The sequence below is a fragment of the Streptopelia decaocto genome (genome assembly GCF_964273445.1).
Source record: "Streptopelia decaocto genome assembly, chromosome: 6".
In the NCBI taxonomy this organism is placed as follows: domain Eukaryota; kingdom Metazoa; phylum Chordata; class Aves; order Columbiformes; family Columbidae; genus Streptopelia; species Streptopelia decaocto.
Window position 1 is genome coordinate 37,684,874 of NC_138660.1, and position 18,870 is coordinate 37,703,743.

Consider the following 18,870-nt stretch of genomic DNA (forward strand, 5'->3'; position numbering starts at 1 on the left):
GAGTCAGAGGAATGAGAATCAGATGACAAAAAAAGGTGTGAAACACTGGGGGAGGGGCAGGAAGTCTGGGAATCGCTTTTTTTTTGCCCAGAAAGTACACAATTTGAATTCTTCCACTCAGTGTCTTAAAAACACACCTCTGTGAACTGAGTACTTCTGTGATTTTTGGATTCTATAAAAATCAACAGCACACCCATGAATGATATTCTCAGGCATTTGGGAATCATCACAAGAACATATTTATTTTTTTTGAACCATTTATATCATCAGTTCTGCTAAACGACACATGCAAACAGCATTGGCAGGACACCCCCATCTCTAGTTGCGTACCACTGCATTCTGAACAGAGATGTCCTAGGCCACAGTCCGGCAAATCATTAGGGAACAAGCAGCAATACTGCCCAGTGGAATCTCTAAGTGCTTGAAGTGAAGTGCATGCTTAAACTGCATTACTGGATCTCTGCCTAGTGACACAAAGCTGCCCTGGGCATCCAAGGGAGATGTAGGACTGGCAAAGGAGAAAGAAGTATGCAGTGAATGATCACACCACTTGGAATCAGGTGAACCCTGCTCCATATTACATGCTTGGAAATCAGAGGCAGGTGGCAAGGCTGGGCTTGGAGCAATGCGTGCATCTAAGAACTCAAACCTGCAGGAGCTGGTTTGCTGCCAGCCCCACAGGCCAAAGTTGAAGGCACCTGGTGACTGCAGACCAGCCTGTGTCAGCATATGTCACTATATGCATCTATAGATTTACAGCTTCTTCCCTACTGCTGTATTCAAGGTAAAAATGTTACAAGTTTGATGACTTTAAAATTAACCTCTATAAAAGCCTGAAAAAATGAATTAGGAAGGAGAAAACCAGGATAAATTAAAATATGCTATAAAGTTTTCCCCATAAACCTGATGTGAAGGCTGTTTTTGTCACAGTCAAGATTGTGTCTCATAGATACAGCCTGTTAAAAAACTAAGGATAGATGGGATACTCAAAGAATTCCGGCAAAGGAAATAGAGCCCATCACCTTAGCAGCAATTGTAAAGGATGATGCATGGCTGCCTGGTCACTTTGCAGGACCCACATCAGTGTCTGAGTCTAAACAGTCTTATATGCTCCCCTGTATGCAGCACCTGAGGCACAACACAGCCTGGAGCAAGGCATATTCTCCTTATGTAATATTTGTCACTAGTCCTTCCTGGGAAGTCTGTTTCCCAGGTAGTGTGTTCAAGGCAGCAGCTGGATAAAGGGCTGTGCTTTTATGTGCTTCAGTGTTAAACTATATCATCTGCAAATGGAGAATTTCACTGAGTGGAACAGACATAATTAGCCAGAATCAGAGGAACATGCCATTTGCTCAAGAAGCATCTGAGGAACCAGAAATTAAACTCTCTGCTTCATTTAGAAGGAAACTTAGTGTTGGTATAATCAGCTTTTGGTTGCCTGTGACAGGAATGGAGAGTGGAAAGGCAGCCTTCCATCAGCCACGGCCAAGGACAAAGGAATACTGCGGCTGTTGGTAAGCAGAGTAAACAACATTTGTTCCCCAGTTGTCTGTTGCTTGGCAACCAAAGCTCCCTGTACAGTTTTAACTGATCAATGAGTCCTGCAAATGAGGAGACATAATGATGCTCTCTTCAAAGCCTGTCTGAAGCTTCATCCCCATAGCAACCACCAGACCCAGCTTGACAAATTGATCACCTGATTCAGTCTTCTTAATAGGCTGCTTATTTTTTTAAGCCTGTGCACTCTCTGAGCGGTAGTGTTCACACACAGAAAGGCAGTTCTGTCTCCAGCTTCAGTTTTACTGGCTCACATTAATGCAAATTAAATAAAGACCCAGAACAGACAGCAGGCTTGATATAAAATCCCAAGGGAAGCCTCCTGATGGGATCAGAACCGTAGAGAATAGCTTTTCCCTTTCCACCAGTGAAAGGGTGCATCAAACCCCTTTTTGAGAAATCAGAGCCTTTCCTAGATATTATCCAGAAACCTACTCCATCCCACATTCCTTCTGTCTCTGTGATGAAGCAACTTCTTAAAACACTGCAGTGTTTTGGATATGACATTTCCCAAAAGAGAAAGCAACAGAAACAAAATTTTCAGAAGGAGTTTAGCTGACACTCCTAAATCCATAGAGACCTAAAAATATAGCCAGATTTCTCTCTCTCTCCACCCTCTGAAAACACTCATCAGCTTTACTTTACTTTACTTTACTACGGAGTGCCCAGCTCTACTGAAAATCCAGTTCTATCTTTACCTGCCCAAATCTCGATTAAAATAATTTATCAGTATCATGCTGGAAAACCATAGCCTAAGCTCTGCAGGGCAAGCTGGGAAGATGTTTGCTTGGCTGTGCTTCTTTGTTAGCCTGTTCCTTTGGGTCAGTAGTCTAAAGCAAGCTAAGCAGAAGGATGCAGAAAAGGTAAAATGAAGAAAACAGAGAGGCTCACAGAAGTCCTCTCCTAAAGGCAAAGAAAATTTGATCGGAAGGAAGCCAGAAAAGGTACCAGCTGCCTGAAGCTGAATCTATCTAAGGAGGGTTGAACCTCCAGGTTGTTACTGTCTTTAATTATAAGAAGTCAACACATTAGAAAAGACTAAAGAAACTGTCCCAACAGGCCAGCTAGAGATTTCTCCAATGAAAATGGCATAAAATTCAAGTGTCACCACCTTGTTCATCACCAAGAAATGAAATTTGTTCAATTAAGAATTTGAGATAAATATCCAGTACCCTTGGCATGTAGGGACAACTGCAGATTCAAGATAAAGGACTGCTGTGACCTCCATGATCGAGTCACACTAGCCTAACTTTCTGCTGAAAAGGTTTGTACCTGGGATGTGCAGTACCTCTCTCCTGAGAGGTTTGGGAGGACACACTTCCATCCAAGGAATTTCCACGAAGACATGCTGAAACAGTAGCCTTTGAAGGTACAGAATCTGGCTGGGTTGTCTCACAGACCACCTGGAGTCCCTTTGGATAGTTTTAACAAAAGGAAATAGGTATATAAGCATATTTATCTCTCTCATATTAGTTTTCCTGCTGCAATTTGTGCTTAGACATGACTATTATGCCATAATACTATGGTAATACCATGGAAAAACTGATCAAGCCCAGGGCTTCTCAGTACTAGGCACTGTACAGGCAAAGACAGGGCTCGTGCCTAAGAAAACACATAAGATCAGGCTTCCCTCCTATAAGACAGGATAAGGCCAAGGAGATCCTGACAACCATGCTCAATACCATTTGGTCCCACTGCAGACAAAGGTTGGGAGCCTTTGGAAGAACTCTGGAGAACTGTAATTTCTGGAGAAGGAACATTTTAGGGTGGTAACTGCAAGTGCTGTTTCAATATTAATTTCCCCCTCCCTCAGCTCCTTATTCAAGCTTGTCTAATGTTAGCACAGAACTTACCTCAGTGTGCCCACTGTCCACATTAGGGGATTCACAAGTCACGCTCTGATTGTTGGTGGGAGAACTTCTCTTAGCTGAGAAAAGAAGTCAAAGGAGGCCATTTCAGGAATCACCTCTAGTATTAAAATGTACCACCAAAAGGATAAATCAGAAAACAAAAACAAAGCAGCATCTTCCTGCTGAGGACTTCCTAGGCATTATCTACAGCCATAAAAAGAAATAGGACTTTAAGAACTTTCGCACAATTCTTTCAATTTTGTTGTCATCAACATCGTCTACTGAAAATTTCCACTTCTTTAAAATTAAATTTTAATATACCTTTTATCCCAAATCCATTTGGCATCAGGTTGTATTTTCCTTTGCACACTAGTGCCTTTTATTTTAGAGCTCTCCCTCCTCCTATTTTCACATACATTCAGCTCCTTTTCTAGGTTACACCTCTCAGAATGTGATTTCCAATTTGACAAACGCCTTCAGCACAGGAAACACAAATGTCATACACAAAGTTTGATGAGTGATATTGTAGAAGAACAAGGGCTTCACAAAAATCAGGATGACAATTTTTAAGTCCTGTCACATTGCAAGCTATTCAGATATGACTTAGTATCAGACTGACTCCAAACAAAACATTGCAAAGCGTCTTCAGTAGAATTTTTTAAATTTGTTTTTTGAAGGAAAATAAGTAATTTTTTTGGTCCCAATTTGAGATAACAATGCTAAGATAGCAGAATCTTCCTTCATATAAAGAACCTCATTCCAATGTCTATTCCCATTCTGCTGAAAACATTTGCAAAACACAATAGAGTATTTTAAATTCAGCATATACTCCTGAAGTTATTCTTTAGGGATTTTCTGACCACACTCCAGACCTATGGAATAAATTCCAACAGTCAAAGAAAACTTAGGACTAATTCCTTTTGTTAGATCCAGGGTTGAAATCTTATTTTTTAATTCCAGAAGTTGAAACAGAGGGAGGAAGCACTAGATGTCAAAGATGGTTTTAAATAATTTGGAAGGCTTGAATCTTTCAAATTCTGGACTATCTCAGAGGCCTACAAAGCCTTCAGAACAAAATACGACATCCAAAATGACTTCTCATCAGAAAAATCTGATTTAGTGAACTACATTTTCACTACTGTGAAAATTACGGTTCCATGCTTTTGAGAGTGAGCAAACAACTCTACAGCGATATATCCAGCACACTTTCAATTCATTACTTTGTAGGAATTATGCAAATCTATTGTCTAAAAACATAAACCTAAACAGGTTTTTTCGAACTAGGCCAGACATAAAGGCTTGGAAGCCTAAGCGCCCAACTCCAGTCTCATTATGGCTGAAGTACAAAGGAAGAGCAACCTCTTTCAGCATGCAAAAGCAAATTCACAACCTAAACCTTCCTTGGAGCCTCTTGAAGCTACTTTAATTTCATAACATGGTGAAATTACAATTTTAGATAGGAGGAGAACCTACACTGCCAACTGTGTGCTCTTCACTGATAATTTTTGCCCAGTGCCAGTTTGGGAAAGCCTTCCCCACCCATGTCAGGCTGCTGCTAGATACTGCCTTTGCCCTTCTTAGCAACAAAGGAAGATATGGTGAAACAGTGATATAAGGCTGACTGGAAATGATAACTCTACCAAAGAGTTTCTCATTTCCTATTTGTGATTTCTCCCTCATCTACTATTTAATTATTATGCAAATGTCAAATGACTCAGAAGGGAAACAATCTTCAACTACTTTCAAAGGTCTGATTAGTTCCTGCGGGATTAATATATTCCTCCAGATATGATGGCTACAGAATATAAGGCTGCATCAGGCAAACAAAGGAAAAGTTTCCCACTCTCAGGAGCTACATTACACAGCAAAGTCACAGACCTGTAACGATGTTCCTGATTGGTTTTACAAGGGCATTGAAGGCAGAAACTTCAGGCTGCCTGTGTTCCCACATAGGCTGCCAAATAACTAGGCCACTAGCCAACCGAAATGTCAGGTCAGACTCCTAGAAAGACAAACAGAGGTTGTATCACACACACTCACATGAAATAATGTTGTTTCCAGTCTAAAAGGACTGTAATTTCTCTGATGCACAGCTCTCACAAGAAATGAGTGATACCATGTGAAGTTTTGTGGTCAGTATATGTTAACTCAAGGGCCACTGACACTACTCAGCAGACATTAATCCATCTCAAGTATAGCTATTAAAAAATAATAGGGAAATCTCAACACAAAGATATACAAGAGGCTTTTCCCAAATGAAATTTCTATACTAGTTAATGAACCCTGTTTTTTTCCAGGACATTAAGCTGTAAAAGAAAACGCCATTCCTGTGTCAGAACACATCTCTTCTGACCATACATAATCACTTCCTCTTTAGAATTCAATCTCAGCCTTAGGATTTACACTCCAAGACCTGAACTTCTTGCCTCAAAAGAATAAGAATACTAAATATTAAAACATTACTTAGAAACTGAGGAAACATGAAATGTAACAAATTAATATGAAATAGTAGTATACAGTAATGCCATTATTATTATTTGCACTGTTAGTGCCTGAGCTATGTCAAAACAGAGACATCGGTACTACTTACACTTGTGCCATCATTGTTTTCCACATCCATGTAGCTGAAATCACGTAAATTAGTACTCAAACAAATCTTAGCAATATCAAAGTGCAAGTATGCATCTACTTGACCTACGGTCAGATCTACATTAGAAGGCACTGGTGCTGGTATAGTCCAGCTATCCCGACAATCAAACAAACATGGCAATATCAGTTTTGGCAGCATAACTATAGCTGCACCACCACCGCCTGTTGACATAGGTCCACATGCCTCAGTGGCTGAAATCAACAATGCAGAAAGAACTAAAGGAATTGCAGTAGATGACTGCTTGTAGCTCTCCAGCCCTTGTATTCCCTACTCTTTGTTAGTGCCATCTCATCATCATAAGCTCACAAGCCTCGTTATAAACTAAGCTTACTTAAAATTACTGTTTTTACTAAGAAGCACCTTGCAAGGCTTTTGAAAGTGGCAGCAGTAATGTTTTGCATTTTCATTTTGCACTGCTAACTTCTGGTGAGAAGCCAACATTTTTTATCTGCATTGTTAAATTACAGGATTACATGCATCCCCCTCACGCCCCGAACACCTCATTTAAAAACACATGGCTAAACAAAGAAGCTTCACGGAAGTTACAAATTCCATCATTTAGGTCTGCCTGTACAAACATGTATCATTTCCCTTGAGCACACACTTTACTTTGGTTATCTGATTAGATAGTATTCTTCCCCTGAGACTTCTATCTCTGTGAAACACAGAGGGGACAATGCTGACTTAGTGAGCTAGTCACATGCCTCATTTACCTCGTAATTTTTGAGCTTTGCTTTGATGACAGAAACATGCATGTCTTCAAGAGCTTTTTGATGTTCATCACTACAGTGTCTCAGACCCTTTCAAGGTAAACCTGAAATATTGTTATGAACCCCATCTTATAAATGGGAAATTACATCCCAGAAAGATTAATATATTAAAAAAAAATGAACCTAATCTCTGATAGCCTGGGTCTACCTCCAGTTTCATTTCATTTATTCAAAGGGCAGCCCACATTTGTGTGTGTAGCACTGGCAAGAATTCAGCACTTCAGCATTTCAATGGCCTTTGCCACTGCCACACTTATACCACTATCACATATTACTGGTAATTAGCATCAAGATTATTAGTAATGACAAATCCCAGTGGCAGCCCCATGGTGGAATCCCTGAAAAGCTAGCAAGGCCATTCTGAGCAATGGCTGAGAATCACTGGAGCAAGCTAAAGCTCACAATCCTTCCTGCAGGTTCCAGGGTCCCAAAGATTTCACAAGGGACACAGATCTTTGACATTCCTGAAGGCTGAAAATAGCTCATTTCAGATTTATTTCCCTTTGTGTTTGCCTGATGCTGTGGTGATTGTTCACATCACTGGAAGTATCTCTTCCTGATGGCAGTGTCATTCTGCCAGCTTGTTAAAACATTTCCAGTGGTCACCCAGTGTGCACTGTGGGCTGAATTTTTGTTAATTAACAGTCACAAAGGCAGAATAATTCATTTTCTGCTCAGAGGTGTCTTCACACAAGTCCCCCACCAGTGTTCCACTTACTTTTATCCTGTGGACAAGGGGAGCAAAAAGGAACACAAAGAGCTCCACTGTGGCCATGGAGTTCTGGAAGAACTTCCTTCTGTTATTTTCCTCCTCGTCATTCGTGGCACTGGGCCGGGGATGTCCTGGTGATCCCTGGTTTTCAGCCTGATGGATAAAGGCGCTACTGCTCCCTCCCCAACTGGAGCCTCTGTCTCCTCCAAATCGGTCATTGCTGCAGTCCTGAGGGGCCTCCAGCAGCATCCAGTGAAGAGTGTGAAGAAGCTTTGTTTCAGCTACTCCAAGCTTATCCTGATGTCCTGGAAAAACGCATCACAGTATCTCACAGGGTTTCCATTAATGGTACTGTAGAGACTTTCAGAGCTACACAGGGAACTGGGCATGCAACATCCTGATAAGCATTTGAGAACTAAAATTTTACCACTAAAAGTATCAGCACTCCGTTTCATTGTGTTTAAAACCTCCTAATTCACAACTTTCCAGTTACTTTACAGCATTTGCAGTTCAGTCCCTGAAACGTCACTTACAAGGCAACTGAATATGTGGACAGAGAGTGCTCCTAAAAGAGGCCAGCTTGAAAAGTCTTGTCTATTTGACTCTATTTAATGGCATGTTTCGTTAAGCAATTTGCTGCTGAAATCAGTAAAAGACTAGTAAAGTATGTTAGATTTGGACCTGGTCCTATCCCTATTATCTGATTGACTTACCTGCTGAGAATCAAACGCATTAGTCTGAACAAAAAGAAGAAAAAAATAGAACTGAAAATATTAAAAGTACCTGCTGCAATTGAGCACTGCACCATGCCTTGAAAGAAACGTGTTCCTTCAGGGAACCCATGCCTGTTGGGTGGTGAGACTTTCGCTAAATCTAGTTCTACTATCTCTGGAAAATAACTAGCAAAGTATTATTGAACTGCTTTGACTCTTCAGCTCATCAGACCATTAACATCACTGGGAAGGCTCTCACAGGTTACCCTCCTATAAATGACAAAAGATCAAGAAAGGCAAACCACAGGATGAACTAACTGGGATTCTAGGATGCAGAATATGTCAGAACCCTGAGCATCAATCTGTCAAATTTTGACTGATAACTTCAGTAATGGAAAAATGAGCACTAACCTAGCTTGTTTCGGTTGGAGAGCAATGTTGCAGTGCAGTGCAGCACATGAGGGAGCGCAGCTTGGACAAGTTCCCAGCGAGAAATGCTCTGGATGGCTTCAGAGAGAGCTGGAGAAAGGCCATGCAGCTTGTTCTCTACTAAAACTCTTTCAAAAGACTAAAAATAAGAACAAAGAAAAAAAGACACTGTGTATCTATTTCTGTACATACCTTCTAGCACATACAACATTCTCTTTTAAAAACCTGTAATCCCTAAATTTTCACTATGTAGCTAAAACACACCTTAGAATATTTTTCCTGAAAGACATAGACTGTACTTAAAGTTCACCAGACCTATGGACAAGGGACACTGGGCTAAGAAGTGAATGAGCCACTCAATGTATTTTCTGTAATTAAAAATAAATAAATAAATAAAGCAAGGATCATGTATATTAGTAAGTGCCAACATCAAGCCAGACTTACAGTTGTGCTGGGTATTAATCTGGCATGCCAGTAATCCTGTTGGAAGTCATGGGAGCTAATGAAGCCTATATTTATGGAGCTGAGAGTGGGCTATTCTCACACACACATGCTCTTTCAGTTTAGTGTAACATAAAGGGCAACTAAAGGTTGCTTGAGGTGCATGAGCCTTAGGAAACATTTTCACACCCTGCCACAAAAAATTATCAGTGTACAAAATTTTTCGTAGAGCCATGATGTAATGGTTTTTTGAACACTTAAAAGAGCTGATAGCTGCAGCAAGTTCATTATTTCCACCTCAGCAGCACAAAATAAGACTATCTGCCTTTGAAATCCCTAAGGAAGTTCCTTATTGCTAGTTGCTCCAACCATTTCAATAAGTTCTTCCTCTGACCAGATACAAAGATCTCATTATAGGTCACAAAAGCAGTTATATTCCTTCAGTGAAGCTCCTGAAGTAAAGAAATACGTTACTGACAATGCATGTTCTTGCTTTATAACAGTTTAGCCTCCTGGCTACCTATTTGTTCACAAGCTGCTTCACTGATTTTATCAGGCTCTGAGCAAAAAAATAACTGTTGGTATTCATGAGCTAACAGATGCTTCAAATGTTCTCACTCGAGATTCTTATAGCTTATCATTCGACACTAGTCATACAGATTGTTCCTGTAAAAATGGGGGAGTAATAAGAGCAGATCTAATTACAACGAAGGGCAACAGTTGTTACCTAGATGTCCTAAATGACCAGCCAGTCCCAGGCAGAGCATGCTAACCAGGGGTTATGCACTCCTCTGTATACCCCAGCAGCTGTGCACTCTGTTCTCTCAGGTGGTGGCCACATAGAATCATTTTGGCTGGAAGAGACCCTCAAGATCATTGAGTCCAACCATTAACCTAACACTGGCACTAAACCATGTCCCTAAGAACCTCACCTACATGTCTTTTACGCATCTCCAGAGATGGTGACTCAACAGCTTCTCTGAGGAGCCTGTTCCAACACTTTCTGTGAAGAAATTTTTCCTAATATCCAATCTGAACATCCCTTGGTGCAACTTGAGGACATTTCCTCTCCTCCTATCCCTCACTACATGGGAGAAGAGACCAACATCCTCCGTATGACAGTGTGGGCAGGCATGAGCTCCTCCACTGATTAGCAGGATGCCCTTGTGCAAGCACAGTGCTGCTCTATCGTGGTTTTTACAGCATCTCCATAATAGCTCCGCTCTGGCCAGCATGGAGGCAGAGAAACACACATCTACCTGTACTTACAATCTAAGACAACAACTGCACAATAGCACTGGGCACAAATAGAAGGGGAGACGGACTGTATGATTTACACAGATGAATGTGGGGAGTATTCAGAACTGAGTGTGCTTACAGAGAATTAAGCCTTTAGCAACACAAACTGAACCTGAAGAAATACTGACATTAAACATCAGAGCTGCCAGCAAACATACATGTACAGAAAGTCACACTGCTCTCCTACTAGAAACCCTGGGTTCTAGTCAGAAAACTCCACAGACTTTCTTTATGGAGAACTGTCTGAAATCAGAGGGCATTAGCTGTAATATGTGGGTGAAAATGCTGGCTTCCTGAGTACATGTCAGAAACAATGTGCCACAGATTAGGTTGTCAGCAATGTGTATTTCTTAGCACCAGGACTGGATAAAACATCTACCAGGGAAATAATGCCTTAAGTTACTCTTACTGTGATCTGCTGTGGGGCATGTTGTTTATAAAGGGAAACGGTCTCCTGCCATTCACTCCTATCCACTCAGGAATCTGGGGAACATGAAGGGATGGCCAACACTTGAAAGCCTTGGCAGGCAGAGGAGCAAAGTATTCATTGTAAGGTCTGAGTATTCTGTTCCATTCAGAACAAAGTCATTGAACTGCAGCAGCAGTTGAGGGCACATTAATGTAAAGACAGCAGAGGTCTAGAACAACTGTCCCAGACAAGGTTACCTAACAAAAGCAGAGAACAAAGCAACGAAGTATCCTCAGAAGCAAGACAAGAGGTGAGGAGTTAATGCATGGTTACAAACAAAACAAGGTCTGAAAGAGCCAGTAAAAAACCATGAAATTTTACTTATTTTTGTCAAAAGGGGACAGGATGAGACTCCTTATTTGTTCTTCTGGGCACACACTCCCATCTCTACTCATGCTTCAGCTCTGGGGCTCACTGAAGCTTTTATTCAGCCCAGTCAAGCCGCTACACAAGCTGAAATGAAGCTCAGCATTTAAGCAAGTAGTTTCTACCAGGTTAGCGAGCTGAATTAGTTCACTGAAATGCCTGCCAAGTACCAGTGCTGACCTAGGCTTATCAAAATAAATAATCTTCTCACCTTCAGTAGAAAAGCCAAACCACAAGCTCATACTTCAGTACAGTAACAAAGTTATTCCGTTTAGAGAGCAATAGGAGGAATAAAAAAAAAATATCACTGTGAGCAGCAACCCTATTCAGAATGTGACAGAAGACACTTTGCTGATCTCTGGCTTTCCATTCAAGGTCTCATTCATGGGTATTTCAATGGCATCAGGGAGAAAGTCCTCTAACAACTACCTTCTGGAAGCTCTGACCCACATTCTGTATACTTCAGAAAATCAAGAGGAAGCTAAGGAATCTGCAACCACATCTTTCAATTAGGCATGTATTCACCACAACATTTTGGGTTTCTGAGCCGCATGAAGGTTTTCCTACATGGTTAGCCATCAGATTCCTCTGTTTTTTCCTGGCCTGAGCAGGGAGCTAAATATATTTTTGTACCACAATGAAAGATTAGCTTTCTGAAACAGCATATGTGATCACAAGCACCTGAGAGAGAAATATTGTATGTTGCCAGAAAAATGCTAATGTATGGAAACCACTGAGTGTCCCTGTGTGCTACCTGGAGTGATTGGTACACAGTTGCCACGGTGCAAGTACTGTCAGCACAGGACCTAGCTGGCAGCAATCCCCACGCTGATAACTGTCACAAGCATCCCAACAAGAACATGCAGTTCTTTGGACAAGTGTTCCCATGGGATTTGCCTGGAGTTCTCCATAAAGGTCCAGCTCACAGCAGCTCCTGCCTACACCAGACATTCAAGATACAAGGCCCTGGGTTAACATTCGCTCCTGTAGAGCTTCCCTTTCGGTCTGCTACAGCTCTAACTTTCAGGACATACTACAGAGAATATACAGATGTTAAGATGAAAGACCTAATTTTCACCCCACATAAACTAGGCAACTGCTGCTACAGCTGAGAGGAGTTACATGCTTCAATGAGAAGTCTGAATGAGCATGTTTGAAATAACCTTCCTGTAAGTCAGTCACAAGAGAGATATTGTCATGCTATGGCTATGTCTGGAACTGCAGCCTCAGGGCTGCTGCTTGGCTAAGAAAACAGTTACCTTCTTACAGCAGGCTTGTCTATGCCTACAACACCCCACATGACAAAGGAGGAAAAAGAACATCTGCCAAGATGGTAGTGAGGGAAGTCAGTGTTATGCGTTGGCTGGAGAAAGGGCAGCCCCTTTCAGTGATGCTGTGTGTGTGTGTTCAGCTCCCTCAGGGCCACTTACACAACTATTTTTCCTTTTACCCTGGTGATGCCATCTGTCTTCACAGGAAGTGGCAGTCAGTCTTGTCTGGCTGCCTTCCCACTGCTGCTGTTCTCCACCAAGAACCAAAGGGGCTGTCAAATACCTTGTGACCAGGGTCAGCCTGTATGTCACTTTGCTGCTGGAACAGGAACAGGTAGCTGCCTAAAGAAGCCTAGACAAGCAGCACAGGACAGACCAAATTCTGGCTGGGCTTTGCCCTGGTTCCCTACACAGCTTTGCTCGAGTTGTGTGAACTTCCCCTGCTCTAAGCCTAGGGGAGCTGTACCTGCAGCAGACTGCATAAGGCAGTGAGGTCTCAGCCAGGTCCCTAGTCCCCACCAGACAGCCTGGACTTTGGGGACCTCCCCATCCTGTTCCATCCTCTCAGGAGAGCCAGATGAGCTGCAGGTCTCCTCCAGGGAAGTAGCCTTAGAGGATCTCACTTGGGAAAGAAAAAAAAAAAGCAGTGAGCTAGAAGGGGAGGGCCCAGTGCTTAGCCTGGTGTATGTAGAGAAGGACCCTGGCCGAAACACAGATAAACTATTAGTGCCTCTTGAACCAGATTTCTGTCCTTATAGGGAATATAATTGCCCTGTTCTTCCAAAGCTCAGGTTGCATCATGGTGGAAAGCAGAGACTGTTGCTAAAGTCCCTTCAGACTGACTGGAAAGAACTCAAAATGCAGGCAGACAGTATTGTCAGTCTGGGGAAGGTCCTCTTAAAAGGGAAGAGTTCCTAAAAAAGATCTAAAACATAAATCTAGGAGTTCATAGAACAGGGAATGGTATGGTTCCATTGTTTACTAAGTATAGTAAGAGCACAAACATTGACAAGCATGAAACACAGATACCAAGCACTTTATTTACAGAAAATTCCTGTCTTCAAAAACTCAAGTGTTCTGCAACCATGTGTATTGGCTAGATAAAATAAAGGTGGTTGCTTTTTAATTTTTTTTATATCTATCCTTTAATCATTCATAAAACCAAAATGCATTACTACATTTGCAAAAACAAGTAAAGAAAAAAAACAGAAATGAGAAACTTTGAATTTGCAGGATCCTCCAGGAAATGTTTAGGTTCTTCCATGCCCAATGCAATCTATGGTAAAAAAATTTTAAAAATATTGTTCAGTCCCTTACCCTCACCCAAAAAATGGTATTAGCTTTGTACAGCACTCACATTCCTGTGAGGTCATTTACAGCTTTGATTCATGCACATTGGAAATGACATTGTGCCAAGGCAGAACAACTTCCGAACAGGGAGAAGAAAGAACACTAAATCCATACTGAGACACAAGAGCATGCAGGGGTGAGGTGGAGCTATTTATCTTTAGATTAAAGGCTATTATTCATAGATCAACTGAAGTCAGTGCGATTGTATAGGTAAGGAAAACAAGGCTATGAAAGGGACAGTTTTTTCCTCAAGTATTATGGTATAAGCAAAGCTCAAAGAAGCAATGCAATCTGCTGTTGCAGATCAGATGCCGTACTCACTGAATCTAGGCCTCCAGCATCTGTTTCCTCAATACACAGTATGCTTCAAATTCCACTGCAGCAAGTTTAGAGCCAAGAATAACGATATAATACTGTACCATGTTGTATCATACTCATTGTCAGATACTTAACAACCTATAGACATGCCTAAAACAATTCTGGCTAGAGAATTTTAAAAGAACAGATCATATAACAGGTACACAGTATTTTTAGGCACACCAGTCAATACAGTGGTGTTAGGTAGTCAGTTTGATGTTTCAGAAAACAAGCCAAGTATCTGTCAAGTTCCAGAAACCCTGTCTAACCCATGCATGCAGCACTCTGCTGCCCCCCTGGGTAATACAGAAGGTGTTGATGTGGGCAGACATTCCTGTGCCTTGGCAGGAATCAGAAATTCATGAGCAAAAGAAGGTGGCAGATGCAGCAGCTCAGGCTGTATCACATCAGTTGCTCAAAGCTAAGTTCCACCTTCAAAAGCTTTCTACCATAATTTAAATGTTATGTTAAGAGTTGGGGAAGAATCAAGTTCTCCTTCATTCAAGGGATGGAAATGGATTGGATCTTCATGAAATGTTTTTTTTGAGATCTCCCCTTCCCTTGGCTGCACATCTGATTTATGTTGTCTTGAGATTGGTTTTTTTTGCTTGTTGTGTTGTGGGTTTGTTGTTGGTGGCGGTTTGTGTGTGTTTTTCTTTGGGTTTTTTTTTGGGGGGTTGTTTTTTCACACTTGCTAAATTCTGATATCTGCTTACAGAAGAAAGGTGCTTTAGAATCAGCCTGGGGGACACATAGGATGCCAACAGCACAGCATGAAGCACAAGGAATTCACAGACAGGTACATCATGGAGAACACACAGAGAAGGAATCTCTGTTCCTCTACCCAACAGCAACAGACAGCTCACAGGTGGGGCCACAGCCTCAGATCGTAGGTGCCTCAAGGCATGGCTCCTGGCCACTGCTGAGACTCCTGGTAAAGGACATAAGGCAACAAGCTCCATTTCCTGAACAACCAGAAACTGCCAACAGTATAAACCAGAGATGATGCTTTTTGCTCTGTGTGCCAGAATTGCAATACATTTTACTCAGCGACACTCTAAGCTAGCAGTCCCCTATCAGTGTCTGGTATCTAGCAATAACCCTGAAAAATTTATGGATTTCTTAGAAGAAAATTAGTCAGCAGCAGCTAGTGCATCTCCGACATAATATCTTGTGAAGAGGAAGTCAGAAAATTGCTGCAGAGAGACCTAAGTACTTTAAACTATTAAGATACATGTCCAGACCAAGTTTTTCCAGTCTGTCAAGTCTGGCTGCAACTGCTTAATGTACTTTAAGTCATCCAAGATGAGCAACAGTTCAAGGACTTCTGAAATTCCCTAGATACCCATCTTGGTTGAACTTACTGTGTGCCTTCCATTTCTCCTCCCTTAAGACAGCAGATGGAGGTTTCATTCAAAATACAGTTAGAAATAACAATTAGTATCTGCATAATTACCTTTCTGTAATTATGCTGACACATGCTCCCTCTGTTTTCCAGTAGATGAGGTATTTCCACCTTGCACAATGGTAAAAATATTGTTTAAAGCCTGTTAGTAATGTTTTGATTTTCAATATTTTCAGTCTGAAAAAACTCCAGTAATCGCAAACTGAAATGACATCAGTCTAATCTGAAAGCACATATGCATATGATGAACTGCAAGTTTAGACCCAGGTTGTAGTAGTTCAGTCTGCCCATATTATTATTTACTTTATTTAATTACTAATTAGTTCAATTACTCATATACAAATACATTTATTTTTGTTGTGTCTAGAGATGCACATGATATCCAAATTCTCTAGATAGGAAAAGGTTTCAAATCCTTCATGTGATAGAAGTACAAAATTAAGCTGAATGGCCTAAATCCACTTCTGGCATAAGCTGAGAAACTTGTTGGTCAGTGACCATGGTCAGATCAGGTTGCATGAAAAGTTAATTACTAACAAGAGTTGAAAAAGAGAAACATGTACATACCACACAGGAAGCTTCATATTGTTTCCCCAGCTTAGGTCTTAAAAATGCACTGAAGGAAGGGAGAAAAAGCATTAGAGACCCAATACTTGAAGCACGGATTTTGCTTGGTTATTTTTAGGATTTTTCTGATGTCAGAAGGTTGGCTAAAGGCCAAGAAACTGAATGTAAAGGAAGACATATGACCAAAACAATGTTCAGATACCTGTTCATGATATCTGACAATATGCTGTTACCTCTTCTAGAAGACAACGGTACCCACACTGATAGGCCAAGAGGTAGTTAATCCATCCTCAAGAAAAGTCCTGTTCCCATGGATAAAAGCTTCCATCAAACAGTTTCCAGCCATTTTACCTCAGTGAAAGATTTCCAGTATATCCTGTTTAAAATGTGCTAAATATTACAGAACTTTGCCTTGTCTCTTTTAAGCCAGAGATCTGTTTCACAATATTGTTTTAAGTATTTTCCTCCGCAACCACTGATATGGAATGCTTATGACGAAATGCAGCCCTGTACCCTGTAGGTAGAGAACACCCACCCCTCTTCTGTCATTCCCCTCCAGAATGGGATCAGAGTTAAATATTTAAAAACTAATCAGGTCACATTATTACAGCATTACATTTTTTTTTTTTGAGGACACTGAAACTGTGGAATAAAGGGATTTTGTGACTGAGGCCTTAAAATTAGAGCCACGGCCTTCAAACCTTTCAACCTCCCCCTACAGCCTCTGCAGTGTTTTCAGTTTAGAATTCTGTTATGACTGGATTCACAAGGAACATAAACCCCCAGCCATACATTCAGCCTGCCCCTCACACATCATTCCTCTCCAATCCAATGAAATCAGGTGAGACTTTGACGTATCTGTTTGCATGCTGACCTCTCAAAGCATAGATTACACTTCCAGAACAGCTGCAAATACAGGTACAAGCAAATCTGCAAGTCTGGTGCAGCACTGAGAGATGCTGCTTCTGGCACCAGAGCTCCAGAAGTCCTCTTAAAAGTGGGGGTGGAAGTGGGGTGAGAGACACAGACAAGAGGGAGGAGGAGAGAGGTGCATAGACACATATACACATGGATGTTTTAAAGTCAAATCAAAAAGCTGCCTGGGACTGGCACTAGGTTAAGCTGCCTCCAGTCCTCCCCCCATCCCCAACACACACAGATTGCTCTGTATCGAGTGCAAAGAGAACAGCTTGTTTCACGCCTTCATGCTGCAGCTGCAGTAACTGCTTCCTCCCCACCACTGGGCAGCAGCTGGTCTGCCCCCCGCCCTGGCCCCCCTTCACTGCCCTGTTGCAGCTGTATCCCAAGCACCCAGGACTCGCTGCTCTCACCTGGTTTGCCTCCATAGGAAGGTCTGGATGGGCAGAGGGATGCCACGGCCACTCTCCTGCTCCTGGCCCTCTGAGCTTTTCCTTTTCACCATGATGCTGATGACAGCTGCTGCTGTGAGCCAGTCTTAGCAGACACACCAGCCGGGATCTCCCATGGCTGCCTCTTTGCTCTCCGTAACTCTTTACCCTCTTCCCTTTATCTCTCGCAGCCTACCCCCTCCCTCCCCTCTTACACCTCCCTTCAGCTTTGGTGGTGCAAAATGGCTGCAGAAGGCAGGGAGGAAATTAGGGGAGCGAAGATGTCCGCGTCCCTCTGCTTCCTCCCTGCCTTCAGCACCTCCCTCTGTGGACAGCTCCCAGCCCCGCGCCGGCGGGCGGTGACGGGGCGGGCGGTGACAGGGGCGGGCGGGTGGCGCGGGGCGGCCCCACCGCACCGCACCCCACCCCACCCGCCTCCCGCCAAACTTGCAGCGGCCGGGCAGGGCCGTCCCGCGTTCCCGCAGCAACAGGCCGGCTGCCGCCGCGCACCGCGGGGAGCTTCCCGGGCGCAACCACGCGCAGTCAGAGCAGGATGCAGAGCAGCCGAGGACGGGTGGGGTGAGGAGAGCGGCTCCCCCCGTCGCCACTCGGCTGCAGCGGGGACAAGGTCAAATAGGCTGCTCCTGCAAACCGGGTGGAGTCCGACCAAAGTCCTCCACAGCCGCAGAAGAGCAGAATGGAAAGAGGGCTTTTCGAGGTGCTGGGGGCTTGTTAACAGTTTAGAAGACCAAGTTCTCCTCTGGATCTAAAAAGGCAGGTACCCTTGAAGCGTCTGATACAGCACTGAGCAAGGCTGTTAAATGGAGAGATACTTGTTTATCTCAAGAGTGGGGAGAGAAGTAACAAACCCCGTCTGAAAGTGAAGGCTGGTTGCAGGAGCAACTAAGTTTGGGTTTTTCTTACACAGAAAGAGTTGAGATGAGCAGAGGTGGAGGGGAGTGCCTCTTTGGTGAATGCCAAAGCAGATTTACTTGTTTCTAACTAGACGCCAAACTGATTTGACTAATACAAAGGTATATCTGAGTCATGTTTGCTAGAACTATTTCTCAGCAACTGTTAGATTAGCTCTCCTTACATACCTAAAGGTATCAGAAAATAGTATACTACTACAAGTAATTAACAGAAAAAAATGAAAGACCAGTTCAAGTCCACCCTTATCAGTTAATTTTTACACACACACACACGATATTCCATTGCATATATAAAAAGATTTCAAGTTTAAAGAAATATGCTTCAACAAGCCAAGGCCATACTTCTTTCTGTCTTTCAATTTTCCTACTTAATATAAGGCACT

At 42.4% G+C, this 18,870-nt stretch overlaps 1 protein-coding gene across 3 annotated transcripts in view; it reads right to left on the reverse strand.

The window, feature by feature from the left end:
- The window catches only part of UNC80 (unc-80 homolog, NALCN channel complex subunit), a gene marked incomplete at its 5' end in the record, with an annotated part of 130,324 nt that extends 112,695 nt beyond the window's left edge, over positions 1-17,629 (reverse strand). For all 3 annotated transcript variants that reach the window (XM_082055065.1, XM_082055063.1, XM_082055064.1), the window contains 7 exons: positions 2,830-2,969; positions 3,411-3,484; positions 5,286-5,409; positions 7,546-7,844; positions 8,664-8,820; positions 16,207-16,255; positions 17,538-17,629. In XM_082055065.1, coding sequence (XP_081911191.1) covers positions 2,830-2,969; positions 3,411-3,484; positions 5,286-5,409; positions 7,546-7,844; positions 8,664-8,820; positions 16,207-16,255; positions 17,538-17,629 — 935 coding nt within the window. The remainder of the gene's footprint in view (positions 1-2,829; positions 2,970-3,410; positions 3,485-5,285; positions 5,410-7,545; positions 7,845-8,663; positions 8,821-16,206; positions 16,256-17,537) is intronic.
- Positions 17,630-18,870: the final 1,241 nt, after the last annotated feature.